Genomic DNA, 16,079 nt, shown 5'->3' with positions numbered 1-16,079 from the left:
CTCAGGGCTCAAGGACCTGTGGCCATGCCCTACCTGGACCCCTGCTTTCCTCAGCACCACTAACTTTGCTGGAGGACCAGCCTCGCCCAGCCTGCCCTGCGTGGGGCCTGCAAGCTGCCATGTCCCACTGGCCCTCCCGTGAAGAAGCAGGCAAACCTTGAGGCCTGCTGACCAGGGGGTTTGGTAACGGCCCCGCGGGGGTGCCGAGGCCTGTGGGGGGATCAGCTACACGCCCTGCTCTGCGAGGGCCCTAGGCCTGGGGAGCTTACCTAGCGCGGTGGGCAGGGGCCGTTGCCCGGTCACTGCACCTACAGGGAGCAGAGGGAGCCACGGCACGGCACCTCCATGGGTGCCAGCAAGGTTCGTGCCCCGGCCGCCAAGTAAGGCGGGGACGGGGCGGGGAGGCCGCCTCACGCCTCGGGCCGGGTCCGGGGGGACAGCGCCTCCCCCACGCCTGCAGGGGGCGCCGCGCTCGCCTCGCCCCGCCCCCTCCCCCGCCGCGCGCGGCCGGCAACCGGCGCAGGGGGGGCCGCGGGGGGCCACGCAGTGCGCATGGGCACTCGCCGCCGCGGGCCGTGGCGGCGGCGCGTGCGCGCTCAGAGCCCGCGGGGCGGGGCTCGCGCTCACCCTGGTAACAGCACCGCTGCGGGGCCGCGCCCTGCCGAGGCCTCCCCCCTCCCGCCGCCATGCAGGGCGAGGACGCCCGGTACCTCAAGAGGTAACCGGGGAGGCTGGACAGGGTGTGGGGGGGGAGACGACTGTTGTGGGGCTGAGGCGCGGCAGGTTGTGGCGGGGGGTGGAAGGGGGCCGTGGGGTTGAGGCGCGGCAGGTTGTGGTGGGGGCTGGGCGTGGGGCTGTGGGACTGAGGCGTGGCAGGTTGTCCTGAGGGGTGGCGTGGCGTGGCGTGGCGTGGCGTGGCGCGGCGCGGCGCGCTGTGGGGTGTGTGAGGTTGTGGGGTGGGAGACAGGCTGTTGCGGGGGGTGGATGGGAGGTTATGGGTTGGGGGAGTACAAGGGAGCTGAGGCGTTTTAGCCTCAGTGGGTGGGTGCTGAGTGGGAAGTTGTGGGTTAGGGGAGCAAGAAGGGGTTGTGGGGAGGTGATGGGGTGTGGGGCTGAGGTGTTGCAGGTTGTAGTGGGGGCTGGCTTGGGGATGGATGGGAGGTTATGGATGGGGAGATGAGAATGGAGAGTGTTTTGAGAGGGGAGATCGTAAGGTGGGTGGAGGGATTGGGATTGAGGAGTGGCTGGTTTGGAAAATGGCTGGGGGTTGTGGTGTGTGTGTGGAAGATGGGTGGGAGGCTTTGAGGTGAGTGGTTTGGGAATGGGAGATAAATTTATTTGGGACAGGCTGAGGGGTGGCTGCCTAGTCTGGTGGGCAGGAGACTTGGATGGGGACTGGGAGGCTGGGTTAGGGATGAGTGAAGGTTATAAAGTGGGTTTAGGGCAGGCTGAGAGATGGGATGGGTGGCATGCTGGTGGTAACTGGTTGGGGGAAGGTGGTAGTTTGGAGGGATGCACTGTTTTGGGATGAATCACTGAGGTGGCAGCAAGCTGAGAGGAGAATAGATGCTATTAGGAGATGAATGAGGAGGGTCGTGTGGGTATTGGGGGTTGGGATCGGGCAGGTGGTTGCTTTGGGGAACAGGCAGGCTGAGGTCCGGGGAGGGGATATTAGGCAGTAAGGGCAGGTTCAGGATGCAGCTGGGAGACATGAACTGATTTGGAGATGTTAGATCATGGCATGGCAGATCGGGGGGGGGGAGATGACAGGTAATGAGGTGGGATGAATGGAATGGTTTGGGAGTTGGGATGGACCTGAGAGGTAACCATGGTGTATAAAGTGGGTGATCTGGGTTTGATGTTAAAGATGTGATGAATGAATGGTGTCTTTATCCGTCTGCTTGGCAGTGAGACCAGTCAGCCTAAAGAATAGGGTCTGAGTAGGCAACTATTGGATCTCCATCAGTTGTTTCAGAGCAAAAGTGCTAGCAATCCCAAAAGATGTCAGGCCATCTAGGCTTCTGTTAAGATATGATGTGTGAACAGTGTCACTTTCTCCTACCATGCGGGTGATTTTATCCATCACATCTGGAATCCTGTGGAGTTCCTGGTCTTTTTTTTTTTTTTACTTCCTTTCCAGTTATTAGCATTTGTAGAACTTGCTGTTTAGGCTGTCTGGGTTTTGCCTTTTTTTTTTTTCTCCTCGTATGCCACGTATTAAGACCCATAATCAGAAACAGTGGAAAAAAGCCTCTTGATAATCTTTGAACATTAGTTCTGTCATATAAATGTGATAACAGGTAAAAATCAAATGGCCACCTGTAATTAAATAAATAGCTGTAACTTTAGAGCAGTGCCTATTTTTAGCCTTGCATATTCTGTTTGTGCCATCTTCTGTGATTTTGGAGGAATCTTCTTTATTTTGTAGTTACCCCTGCAAGAAGCGTAGTTTTCTCTCTTTTTAGGGAGCACAAACCAAACAACATCCGCTGTGCTGTTTAACATGACTAGGCTTGTGTGCAAGTCTGGTACTCCTCTGATCCCTATTTCCCTTTGTCATCCTCCATGAGCAGTCCCCCTCCCACCAAGTCTGACTTGCTAGGATATGTTATTGGATTTTCAGCCTTATCCACGTGCACAATTTGTGCCACTTGTAATTAGGATAGTTTGGTTTTGCTTTTTCCCCCTGAAGGAATTAGTTAATAAAGGGTATTCACACACCAGCTTTGGTTATGTGAGCTCAGCTAGCACAGCTTTTGTCTGTAGAAAAGGCCTTCCTCTTTTAAACCTTTAATAGAGCAGGATTCTTGTTGACAAAGCAGGCAGTGAAGTGCAAGGATGGGCTGATGTGTGTGAAAGCTCCCCAGTGCATTGCTGCTTCTACCAGGTATAAGAGTGTCTGTATTTTTAAATGTTTTATGATGTGACTTACAAACTCAAGATGGGTTGAAAATCAGTAAAGCAGATGTTTGATTCAAGGGGGGGATTGTGTCTTTAAATAAAGATTTTCTTTTTTTTTTTTTTGTGATGCTGGCAATCTGAATGCAGTGTTTTCCAAATGGAAAACATCTTTAGTGGTTGGGTAGTGCATTTTAGTGTAGGTCTTCAAGCAGTTCACCAGGTAAGATTTTTCAGAGAGGGAACTTGAATGTGAATTGATTTGTGACTCCGTTAGCTAGGAAATAGCTCAAGTAGTGAGGGTGGTTATCAATGTGAGAGGGCAGAAAATATCTGCAGCTGTAAGTTCTTCAGCTTACTCATCTGTCCCTCTTAAGGAAAAAATTAAATACGGGAAATGCTAAAACTGTTTAAGCAGTCTTAGGCTGAGGTTCTGCTGGTTGCTAAGCTCATCAGTGGTTTACTGCTGCCAAAAGGAGGAGGTCTCACTCCTTCCTCTTTATCCCTGCTCATAGATAGGAAGTGTTATTCTCTTGTGGTTGGGATCTCCTGGTAGGTCTAAATATGGGGGAAATATATTTGGGGGTGAGGAGTGAGAGCTGTTTTCTTTTGAAATAGACTTGCTGTAAGCTTTCTACCCTGCAAGGCTGGACCTCGTGAGAACAGAGAACAGACTGTAATGAAGCATCTGCTTCAAAGTACTGTTAAAGGAAAAAACCACAAGTCTCCTCAAAAAAACCTTGAGTGGTAAATGGAGTTCTGCTGCAATCTCATCAAGGAAGATGTTGCTCTTTAGCAGCTATATTTGTTTGCCCTGTAGCTTTATGTCCTTCTAAGGCTGGTAGTTGAACTAGACTCTTCATTTCCCACAGCAGACCTTTCTGTGGTTTGTGGGTTTTTTTGGGCAGCTGTATTTCAAGAAAAGGTATTTTTTGCAGTTGTATTCTGCAGAGGGGAAAGCAGCCACCATAGTAGCTGGGTAGGTGGAGGCACACATTTCAAACATTTTCTGAAGAGAGTGGTTACACCAAAGGCTGCATCCGGATTTGCTAACATTTCCAGCTCTGTGAGGCTGAAGTAGTTTTCTCTGGTAATTGACCCAATGCTATAGCTAGCTGCTATCTCATTTATGCTGATACAACTACTGGTGAGGCCACTTGAAATCTGTTTGTTGACATGATCTGTCTAAAAAAAAAACAACAGCAGAACAAACCCCTAAAACAAACAAAAACCCCACCCACACACCAAAAAACAAGCCCGTCACATTAGGGAGTTGTTTTTAATCTGCAGTGTTTTAGCAGCCTGGTTTATGGCATGACTATACATACTCTACTGGCAGTACCAAAGGGAAAAGGGGCAAGTGTCAGCTTTACCACCAGAGACAGAAATGTGTAACTGTATTCTCTGGATGTGGTTCTGCCATCACTTGAAAACAGAGATGAGGTGTATCTTCATGGCCTGTCCTCATGGCCCTTGTATCTCTGTGTGGACATGGAGTTGCTGGCACGAAGGAGGAGAGAGCAGGAGAGGGCCTTTTGGCAGTGACATACCCAGCGTGCTTTGCTGGAGAATGCTTTTCCAAAATATCTGTAGCTGTAGTAAAGTAGGTAGACATGCTTGATTTATACCTGTTGATGGCAGCTGTTGATCTGGTAATCCCCTGAGCCTGGCAACAGACATAATGAGGTGAAGAACAGTAGCAAAGAGATTTGTGCTTCAGGAGAGAATAGTTAATTTGAAATTCAAATTATTTGTAATTAATTCTTGGTAGATTTTTAACTGTTAAGATTTAGCCAAGAGTCTTTGAGGAAAAATTTCCATTTGTAAATGACCGCACTAGATAGATGCCATTAGCAGAAGATTTCTCAATACTGACAATGTAAGAGGGAATCAACTGGGAAATTCACCACCTCTGTGAAATGCATCTTTTTCCTCACTGTAGTTCCTTAAGAGAGCTGGGAGACTTAGAAATCAAAGATTCATCCTGTTTCTTCCTTACTTGACTTCTGTGACTAAGGCTTGACCAATGGCTTGGGTGTTTCTGTATGTACTAGAGGTAATAGTCAAGAATATGCCGCTAGCACTAAGCTGTGTGAAATGAAATATGGTGTGGAAGGAGGGCGGTGCTTGGGTTTAGGGTCTGAATAGAACAGGATACAGGTCATTGTTACTGATCTATGTTCTGGTATGTTTTCCGAGCTTTTCATTTAATCAGTAATTTTTTTTTTTTTCTTCGCGGCAGGAAGGTAAAAGGAGGCAACATAGATGTGCATCCATCTGAGAAAGCCCTCATTGTCCACTATGAAGTGGAAGCAACGATTCTGGGAGAGTTGGGAGACCCCATGCTGGGGGAGCGCAAGGAATGTCAGAAAATGTAAGGTCATAGCAAGCTCAGATAGCTTTTTCTGTTTTTCAGAGTCATAAATTCAATAACTCAAAGCATCGACAGACTGTAAGAAATAATATGTTCTAACCTTTATAAAACTCAGTGCTAGATTAGTGGAGGGTTTAGAAACCAGGGAATAACATTTGCCTGGGAAAGTTAACATCTAAAACACGTGTTGTAAACTGCTTTTCATCCATGTACTTCAAGGTGTTTTGTAAAGAAAAGTGATTATTCCCATTTTACGTGATGGGAACTTGAGGTAGAGAAAAGTGAAGTGATTGGTTCCTACTCAAATGATGGTTAATGTTGGAGCAAGTGATTGGTTCCTACTCAAATGATGGTTAATGTTGGAGCAAGTAATACTGTTGAACCTTCTGACAGCCTTATGCTCTAGCTGTTGGCTCTCCTGTTGTTTTGATCTGTCACCCCTGCTAGTGATTTCAATACGGTATCTGCATTTTAGTTTTGCCTGGTATTTTTCTTTTAAGAGCATTAAAACATTTCCCCATTGGAAAAGCCCAGAGAACTATCATAACTTTAGTTTCCAAGCTGCAAGTTTGGACCTTTCCTAAGTTTGTTTTATCTCTGTACTGAATTATTTTTGAAAATTTGAGCTGAAGTGGCTACCTGTGTGAGTGCATGCAAGAAGAATAATTGAGGAAGAAAAAGAGAATCCTTAAATTGTCTCAAATTTTTAAAGATATTAGAAATGTTCATCTGTTTTCAGATGAATCATAACTTCAGATGATGCATAACTTGCATCTGCAATGTGGTGGAATTCCTTTTTGATCCATCCTGTTGTTAATGCCCACAGAGATTTCTTACTGCTCATTGCTTGTGGACCTAGCTGCAGGTCTGCCAGAGCTATGGGAGACTCCTGACACTGCATCTGCAGGCACTGCAAAAGAACCTACCTGTGTAGTCAACACCCATAGCTGTTTCTCATTTTGCATTTTTTGTGTATGCAGTATTCCTTTGCAGTCCTGTGCACTTTTTTTGGGTATTGCAAATAAGTTACTGGCTGCTGTGTCTAAGATGGTTATAAGGGATCTGTTCATACAGCTGCATTTAGTGTTGCTGCTTGTCAGCTGATGGACAGTTACACTCTCAAATCTGTTTGACAGTTACTTGCCATTTGGAGCTGTAGAGAGCCACTGCTTTGCCATTACCTTTGTAAGCCATGGCACAGGCATTGGGGGTATCAAGATCATTTCTGCTTCAAGAAATTCATTACTATATAAACATAAATCAAAGGACTGAAGAGACAAAAATTTAAAAACTGAAAAGAGACCTATCTGTGTTGCAGCATTCGGCTAAAGAGTCTTAATGCAAATACAGACATTGCTTCCCTGGCTCGAAAGGTGGTTGAAGAATGCAAGCTCATTCACCCCTCCAAACTTGCAGAAGTAGAACAGCTGTTGTATTATCTGCAGAATCGCAGAGATGCCTCAGCAGGAAAAGGTAAATAATACAGGAACAAAGTAGCTTGGGACTGGAGTGCTTCAGCATTGAACAACTACTGTGTGAAGTTTTTCTAGCTGAGGTCCTAACTTGATATATGAGTTCTTCAGAGATAATGAGTGGGGAAGATGTATAGTAAAATCACACTTGGAAAAAATTACAATCTTGGGGAGAGATTGGGGAGAATTATCTTTTTAACAACCAAAGTTTATTTTTTCAGTTAGTTAAACTTAGTATTGATGCTTCTTACTGGCTGCCTTGTGCTTTGGTAAGACTTGAGAGGTACAGGTTTCACTGTTTGGTACAGCCTCTTCATATTGCATCTGCACTTGCGGTGACATCAAAAGATTGTATGAGGATCTTCCTAGAAAGATCTCTGTCGTCACCTGTTGCAATGGTATATAGTGTTCCTAGGCTGAATTTGCACTGTCTGTAAAGCTGGGGTGAAGAGTTTGAGTCTGACAAGCTTTGGTACAGTGTAGCAGACAGCTTGTGGTAATTCTCTCATCTTGTCTTAAGTTCCTGGTGAACAAGTTACTGAGAACAGTAATTCTCTGCTCTGATGCCAAGGCATTTTGGTGGTCCTATTTATGTCTTAAGTTCATCTTAAACTTTCTGCTCAGGGGACAATTTCATATTTAACATCTGATCCTGCCTTACCTTGTGGTTAGCAAGATTTCTTGCAATCATGAAATGGTAAGCTTTGTTCTCAAGTTGGATTCTTATCCTAATGGGATGAGTTTAAAACAAAGATTAATGTTATTTGTATGCTTTGATTGTAACTGCTTTGGGTGTTTTACCCTCTTTTATTCTGTATATATGTGTCTTGGTGTATCACAGGGCAGCTTTGCCACAGTGTACAAGCAGAATCAAAGCTGCTAAGTTATCTCACTGTGAAAGTGAGTTTTGTCAGTCTGGACTTGCACTAATGTTTATTACCCTCTGTCTCCCCAGCTGACTGGGCTGTAACTGATCATCTAGGGTGAGGAATCAAAAAGCATCTGAGGATTTATTTTGCTCCCTGTGGGCTGTTCAGCTTCAGAAACCTGACATACCTCAGCTGTGTTAGTCTGACAGGTCCGCTGGACACAAAAGGACTTTGACCTTGATTTAACCAGAATGTTTACTATGAGAATACTGGATATGTTTTTTGTCTGTGAAAATGCATAACTTAACTGCAACCATGTCTTTTTCTTTATAGAGAAGAAAGAGAAATCCAGTAAGCCAAAAGATCCACCCCCATTTGAAGGAATGGAGGTAAATACTGGTGTTAGAAGAGAAATGCAAAACCCATTTACTTCTTAAGTAAGCAGTTATATAAGGGGGGGGAGAGGAAATGCTGAATTCTGGGGGGTTTTGCTTCTTGTTTTTTAAACAAAGAACTTGGTTTGGAAATATTGCACAATGGAATAAAAATCGTCTCCATAAAGGGTAAAATATTTGACTTGTATACTTCCCCCTCCAACTATAGCACGCAGCAGGACAGCAAGTGAGGTCTGGAACATCGGACAGGATACAGGGAGTCATGTCTGAGCATCCTTTGTTTTTTGTAATTAAATCTTCTCAGATTTCCTGGTGTTCGTTGGCAGTGATTCTGGATGTGTTTTTTTTCCCCTTGTATTTTATTTTTTCCTAAGGTCTTAAAGCTGTGCACTCTTTTGTCTTGGAATTGAATAACGTTGTGATTGATTGTCTTGAATTGACATCTCTCTCTGTGAAACCCCTGCTTATGACTGCTTTCAGATTGATGAAGTTGCCAATATCAATGACATGGATGAGTACATTGAGTTACTGTATGAGGACATTCCTGACAAGGTGCGCGGCTCTGCCCTCATCCTACAGCTGGCTAGGAATCCTGATAATTTGGAAGAACTGCTTATCAATGGTAACTTTAAAACCCAACGGTAACTTCTCTTAATGTTATGCTGTTTATTTGTGGTGCTTTCTTCTCAAGGGAAAAGTAGTTCACCTTTAATTTGGGATTTTCTGTAGTTTGCTAGGCTTTGCTTCTCAGTCCATAATAAGCTGGCTGTGAAAGCCCAGTTGGATCTCTCTACAAATGGATGCTTCTTAGGTGGGCCTAACATACAAATCTTCCTGGCTTCAATAGGCTTCAGCTGTTTTTTCTCATCCTAGTTATTTTGGTGCTAAGTTAACTTCAGTTGGCATTGCTGCTGGAGATGAGAGAATATAGAGCTGTATCCTGAAGATCAGGAAACTTGCTTTGAAAATGGGATTTGCAGGCTGACATAAGTATAGGTGTCCAATTTCCAAGGGAATTAATAAATTGAATGTGGGTGCATCACCAAAGTATTTCACTAGCACGCCATACTCTTCTTGCTTATGGATCCATTTGAAAATCTTACCAGAATGCATGATACGATGTTCACATTGCTTTCATTTTGTGTCTGTATACATATGTGCTGTGCCATGTGCATTTTGAGAGCTACATCAGTGTGGAATAGTGTGTGTTTGTAAATATGTATGTGTACATGTATATACATTCTCATTTCCCATTGCCCCCTCTCTTCTGGGGGGTGAAAAAAGGACCTTATAGTCTGTAAAGGTGTCAGACAAAAGATAAAGGCAATCCAAACCAGACCTCCAAAGTGACGGCAGGTACATGTCTTGTTAATTTAGTAATTTTTTTCCTTGCCCCCTTTCTCTTTTACTGAGCCCTTATACCCCCCACATTCCTCGAGTAAATGATGACATCAATATGTACTCTACCCATCCTGCAATGTCAGCAAGCGAGATTATTCTAAGAATTGGAATTAGGAGGGGAATGGTAAGCCATCAAATAATGGCTTGTCCCCATGAGTTGTGAATATTCTGTTGCTTGAAATTGCCGGTTGCTGCTTTTCTCATTCTGATCATGTAACATGGTGTATGTGAAGGGGAACTAGATAGGGGAAAGAGAATGGAAAAGATAAGTGATTCAGAGAGGAAAAGTAAGCTGAAGTATGACAAGAAGAAATATAAACCAAATTATTAAATAATACAAAGCTGCTACAGGGGGAAAAAATAAATAGAAAGTGGTGGATGAAAAATGATAGTTGTCAAGGTAGAATTTAAAGAGGATTTGGAAGTGAACTTGATAATGTTTTAGGTAGGGGCCACAGTGTAGTATGGAACATAGAGTTGGCAGAGGTCACAAATCTTAAGGTTAGTGGTAGTTTTAAGATGACGTTAATGGTTGGTTGCAGTTTCCTTGCATGTTGCCTCTTCTTAGGGTTTGTGACTGGATGACCACCCAGGGTATTCTCTGTTTTAGTACTGTCTCCAAACAGAACTTGTGAACAGTGTTACATGTTAAAGTGAGGTACCTCTGAAAATCTTCCATTAGAAAACTGATAGATGTAGAATAAGGTGTATTCAAATTCTGAGTCTCACAAGACAAAAGGAGGGAGGTGAAATGCTGATGCTCATCTAAATCTTGTTTCACTTCAGAAACTGCCCTGGGTGCATTGGCTAGAGTGCTGAGGGAAGACTGGAAACAAAGCGTGGAACTTGCTACCAATATAATTTATATTTTCTTCTGCTTTTCAAGGTGAGTGCAGAGTCCCTGTGTATAGGGACATAAGGAACTTTGCTTAGTGGCTTTTCAGTTGTTTTCTGCACTGCACTACAAAACCTCACTGAAACAGGAAAAAAATGTGGTGAGACGGAAACACACTTTTTATAAAGGACAAAACTGAGGCACAAAAAGAACCCCCATGGTGAGGCAGCGTGTAGTAGAGCTGGGAAGAAACTAGTAAGGATTCTGACCCATAGCTTATAGGCTGAGCTGCCCCCTTTTATTTCCCTCAGCATTCCTACAGGGAAGAAATGGTATTCAAAACTGAAGTGAGTGCTTGCTCTTACTTAGATATGCCAGTGTTTCAGCATACCCTGCCTAGAAATAATTCAAATGGAATTTCCATTGCAATTTGATTTGAGACCTCTATTATATTTCTGGTGAGTAGAGGGTCCTCTGAAGCACTTATAATATAAAAACATTTTCCTTTACGCATGAAAATTGCAATGTGTTTTTATTTTGACTTGGAACAACAGGCTGTTGCTTGTCCTTCTACAAGTTTGGAAAAAGTAATCATGTTTTCAGGATTTGTTTTTGTTTTGAAATAATTTTCCAATAGAGAAGTGTTATAATGGGGCACAGAGTAAATACTTCTTTTTTTAATACTTCACGTGGTGCAGTGTTGGGACATTACTGCCATAGATGTCAAAACAGATTTGGGGTTGTTTGCATTTATTTTTTTCCTCACAGGTGTTTTTTCTTCAATGTAGTTTTTCTCAATTTCATGGAATAATCACACACTACAAAATTGGAGCTCTGTGTATGAATATCATAGACCATGAACTGAAGAGACATGAGCTTTGGCAGGAAGAACTTGCTAAAAAGAAGAAAGCTGATATCCTTTTGATATGCTGGGGCAGCTTGATGGATTCTGACTTGACTTGACAGCTGTTGTTGAGTTATACGAGATGAGCATACAGCAACTCCTATGAAAGCAGTGGAATTTACTAGAAAGTGCAAAATATAATTGCAGATAGGAAGAAGACCAAGAGTGAGAAGTTTGGGCTGCTGAAGAGATTAAGCTGAAGTTACTAAAACAACACAAGAAAAAAAATGTTTTATCAGCAGTATGTCTTAGGAACATTTTTGCTGACTATTAGGATGTAATCCAGGACTAGGAAGAGGAAAAAAATCATGCAGTAGATTACAGGTGGAACAAGCTGTTGCTGAGGTAGGGTCTTTACACTGGTTATTCCATAGCTCTCTTTCTTTTTATTACTGATTGAATGACACCTTTGAGGACAATAGTTATCTAGACTGTATAACTTTTATCTGAACTCCTTAACTTCTGCAATTTACTTGATGAAGATCCTGAAAATCAAACCCTGAAAAAGGACTATGAGAAAACTTATAAGAAATATCAAGGGCTGGTTGTCAAGCAGGAACAGCTACTCAGAGGTACCAAATCCAAATAGCAAATGGTTTCCTTGTTGGTGAGTGTGGTTAGAGAGTTCTATTGGATGCTTGTTATAACCAGGATGTCTTAAACATACTGAATGTGTGGATGAATATGGAAGAGCATTGCCAAAGAATAGGGAGAAGATGAGTACTTCATCAGATTGTTTGGCAGTATGCTAACAATTTTTAAAGTGATCTGTCAGTCTTAGAGGAAGAATAGCAGAAGTGATCCACTTAACATCATGAGCAAAGAAAAGTTGGTTTGGGAGGAGTTGGGTATTTTGGTTTTGTACGTTTGATTTGGGTTTTTTAACTTAGCCTAACAGCCTGTATCTGACTCAAGTGGAAGAGCTTTCACTCTATCTCAGTTTTTGTACTAAATTACACTTAATGTTAGATTGAAATGATCTGAGTGGCAAAGCTTTCCCGGGAAGGGCTTTTTAATGGTTCCCATTGGAATTGAAAGTACAAAAATATAAAAAGCTTCTAGTGATCATAATTTTTTTTTTCAAAGCCACTGTTAGAATTCATCATCTTCATGCTTTCTAAACAGGAATAAAAAGCATTCATGGTCAGTTTCCTTCAAAATGCATTGGGAAGGGAGCGGAATGCTTCTGAAAGTCTTGTCTTAAGCACTTAGTGTGTATATAGAGACTTGTTTAGTTCTGTTATCTCTGATCTGTTGGTATGATTTGTATTGGACTTTGTTAGTTGCACTTTACCTGCTCCTAAATCTTGCTGAGGATACTCGCATTGAGCTGAAGATGAGAAACAAGAACATTGTCCATATGTTAGTGAAAGCACTGGACCGTGATAATTTTGAGCTGCTTATCCTGGTTGTATCTTTCTTGAAGAAACTCAGCATTTTTATGGAGAACAAAAATGATATGGTAAGGCTCATAGCACGCTACTGCAATATTGGAAAGGTATGGACTCTGAAAACTTTGTGTGGTTGGAGGGAAGAGGAAGACATCTTTGTCCCCACCCTAAATATCCGTGGCACTGATTATCCTCTTTTGTTACTAGTAAAATGAGTAAAAGAAAACAAGTACAACATCCAGCCATAACATACTGCAAAAATTTTTGAAGGACTGTCATCTCAAGCAGTGAAGCTACCTCAAAATATGATACATGAAATTCCAAATTTTGAAGTCAGCACCCCAAAGTCTTGTCATACCCCCACTTCTGGAGATGCCCATGACCCTTCCCCCAAACTAGGCTCTTTTGACTACATACTATTGTCTCTGCCATGTATTGTCTTGGAAAGAGAGGTAGTTATCCTTTTGCAGTTTGCTAGACTAGTTTACTTATTTCCTAGGTCAGCTTCAAAGGCACCTCACAACTGTTCCTTCATGCTGCCAGTAGCTCCCAAGAATTGGAGGCGGTGTTATTCTTCATAAGCTTTTTTTAGGTGAAGTCTCAAACTTCTGAAATTGTATCATTTTTTTTTCATGACTTTAAACTCTGGCCACGTATCTCCTTTACTGATTTCCCAATGGCTTTTAGTAGATACATGCCTTCACTTGTGTGCCTTTATGCCTGTTTGTTAAAAGAAAATGATAAATTTTCCATATCCAAGAGGTAATCTGAGATTAATGTTACACTTAGATTGTGACAAGAAAAGATCTGTGTAAATGCAGTAGAAAATTAATTGCATCTTTGTTACTGGAACTGTGCATATGCATGCGAATGACTGAACACTGCAGACAAAGAGGTATCTCCCTTATTTATGTATGGGTATCCTATTTCTTAACAAAAGTCAGACACCAAGCATGTGTTTTTGGGGGAATGTGGACTGTTTATCAGGTGATTGGTCATTGATTTAGTTTATACTTGTGTAGTGCCCTGGAGGACTTTATTAGGAAAATAAGGATTAGCTGTCCAGCCCACTGATTTGCTGGCACACTTCCCGCATTCCATTTGATTTAGTGGAAAGACAAATGAAATAAAGTTGTTCAATTTATTTTATTGCAGAGTGTTTTAACAGTTTTCAAAAGACTTTTAAAAAAAGGTTTGTGTGTATGCTTCAGGTCAGCTGTCTGAGCATTTCTTACTGATAATAAAGATGATAATTTTTTCTCCACAGTATTGTTAAGGAAAGCTACCAGTGAAGGAGGTGTTCTAATATTTGTATCGGGCAATAACACAAAAATGTCGAAAGCAAAATGAATCAAGATGAGTTGTGCAATGCCTGATTCTAAGTAAAACTGAATAATCCACATATATTTATGGCACATTCTCTCCTTTGGTATTCAAGTGCCATATTAAATTCAAAGCAGTGAAGTAGGAGTTCTTGCTATCTGATTGTTTTTGATCAAAGGTATCCAGTCAGTTGTTTGATTATTGCACTATGCCATGTGGGGAGAGCTGTAGTTTCTTTTCTTAGTATTCATTCTGTGTGTATTTATAACTGGAAGACTAGTTACATATATGCAGAAGTTTGAAGAATACGAAGTAATTTTATGTGCCTCCTTCTGGCCAGAGAAGATTCTGGGAAACAAAGAACGAATGCATTTAAAAGATTATGTCAAATAAAAGCAGAGAAATGTTGCTTAAAAGATGATAAAAACTTTCTGAAGTCTTGCCAGTCAATGCTCAGATGTCTTTTCTGGCTGGTAAAGTGAACATGATCTCAGGAACTGATACCACTTCTCAGTTCCTGGATTCCACTTTTTAATTTGAAAGTGATACATGTTTCAAGATGACTTTCATGCTTTTATTAAATTAACGTACAGGACGGCATGCCTCTTCTGAGAGCACATGCGAAGTTCTGTCTAGGGGTTCATTTGAAATTCATAATGAAAGGTCTCAAATTCTTTTTGGATGCCAATTTTCTGTCTTTCTTGGTTGGGTATCTCTTTGACTGTAATGTCAGTTGCTCCAGGGTTGCTTGTGTTTAAGTTTAAATGAGTTTCCCCCCCCCCAAATCTAGTCTTGCAAGTGATGTCTTGACCACATTCTTGCAGTATTCCAACTGTGAGGAATATTTCCAAGACATCTGAACTGTTCGGTTCAAAAACTTTTTTAATCAACATTACCCAGTAACCCAATCTAGAAGACTTCAACCACAAAGACATAAGCAAAACTGCTTCAGATGAAAATGCATTGACAGTCACTGTTATGGGTACAAATTGGATATGTATTTGCATACATGTGAATACATAACACACTGAAAGGGCTTTTACATTGACAACAAAGCTAAGTTTGGATGGATTATGGATTTTTCTTTTTCTCGATATACAGGTTGAAATGGATATTGTTGAAAAACTTGTGAAAATGGTACCCTGTGAACATGAAGACCTGCTGAACATCACTCTTCGACTCTTACTAAATCTCTCCTTTGACACAGGCCTGAGAAATAAAATGGTACAAGTTGGTCTGCTTCCAAAACTCACTGCGCTTCTAGGTATGTTTTCTTTTGTTCTAACATAGATATTTCAGCAGGGACAGTGAAGCTGTTTGCATCATGATATAGTGTGTGTAAAAGTTGCTATGTCACTTTTCTCTTTGCCAAAGTACTTACTCACTACTCCCAACTTTTTATCACTCAAATCATCTTTTCAGATGCAGGTTTAAATGGAAGTTTAAAATAATGTGGTTCCCAGTAGATTTATTCCTAGGTTCTCTTAAACTGTTGAGTGAGTCTTCTGGTCTTTAAAAATAACTTTAGCTACCTGAAAACCATGTGAGCTGACACATGGGTGATGCTTGTAATTTTGGGGGAGCACATAGGAAAAATAGCCAGAAACTTCATGGAGCTTGGTTGATGGAGGATACCAACTACCTCCTTTTTTTTTTTTTTTTTTAATGGAGCTTGATGCACCTGCTGTCTCTTGTTACCTTAATGGTCCAGATAGAGAGATCAGAAATTTCCCAGCTTTGTCAGCTTCAACTCTAGGCGGTACTGATTTTTAGACTTTCAGCTTGACAGTCCGTAATTTGTGTTAAGATCATGTGAGTGCTTCAGATACAAGTGAAACTTTGTTGTCCATAGGGGAAAGCCATGGAGAAAATAATGAGTTTGGAAAAAGCAGAGGACTATCCAACTTGATCATTGTTGTATGCTGGAGTTCTCAGGAAGGAGTTTTTAATTGCTCCTTCTGTGTTCTTTGGCTGATACTATCTAGAGGCCGCTCTAATCCCGCTAAACTAAATGTTTAGCAGGATTTGGCCATAAGAATTGCTGAGTGCTCATTTTTAAGTGGGAGTTGAGAATCTTGTATTGTAGAGCCCTAAATGTGTGAAACACTGATGCAAGACATGTTAAAGCTTTCTGAGACATGTTGGGTTTGGGATGCACTAAATCCAGTGCAGCTGGTGTATCCAAATGTGATGGAACAAGTGGAATGCAATGGTGAA

At 42.0% G+C, this 16,079-nt stretch overlaps 1 protein-coding gene across 1 annotated transcript in view; it reads left to right on the top strand.

Moving 5' to 3' along the window:
- The first annotated feature begins 610 nt into the window (after positions 1-610).
- Positions 611-16,079, top strand: part of KIFAP3 (kinesin associated protein 3) — a 73,652-nt gene continuing 58,183 nt past the window's right edge. The window contains exons 1-10 of the mRNA XM_076339744.1: positions 611-718; positions 5,141-5,272; positions 6,591-6,745; positions 7,947-8,002; positions 8,489-8,630; positions 10,196-10,295; positions 11,033-11,157; positions 11,622-11,720; positions 12,432-12,610; positions 14,964-15,126. Coding sequence (XP_076195859.1) covers positions 687-718; positions 5,141-5,272; positions 6,591-6,745; positions 7,947-8,002; positions 8,489-8,630; positions 10,196-10,295; positions 11,033-11,157; positions 11,622-11,720; positions 12,432-12,610; positions 14,964-15,126 — 1,183 coding nt within the window. The 5' untranslated portion in view covers positions 611-686. The remainder of the gene's footprint in view (positions 719-5,140; positions 5,273-6,590; positions 6,746-7,946; positions 8,003-8,488; positions 8,631-10,195; positions 10,296-11,032; positions 11,158-11,621; positions 11,721-12,431; positions 12,611-14,963; positions 15,127-16,079) is intronic.

Source organism: Aptenodytes patagonicus, chromosome 5, assembly GCF_965638725.1.
Source record: "Aptenodytes patagonicus chromosome 5, bAptPat1.pri.cur, whole genome shotgun sequence".
NCBI classification, from domain to species: domain Eukaryota; kingdom Metazoa; phylum Chordata; class Aves; order Sphenisciformes; family Spheniscidae; genus Aptenodytes; species Aptenodytes patagonicus.
This window is presented reverse-complemented; position numbering and strand designations above follow the sequence as displayed.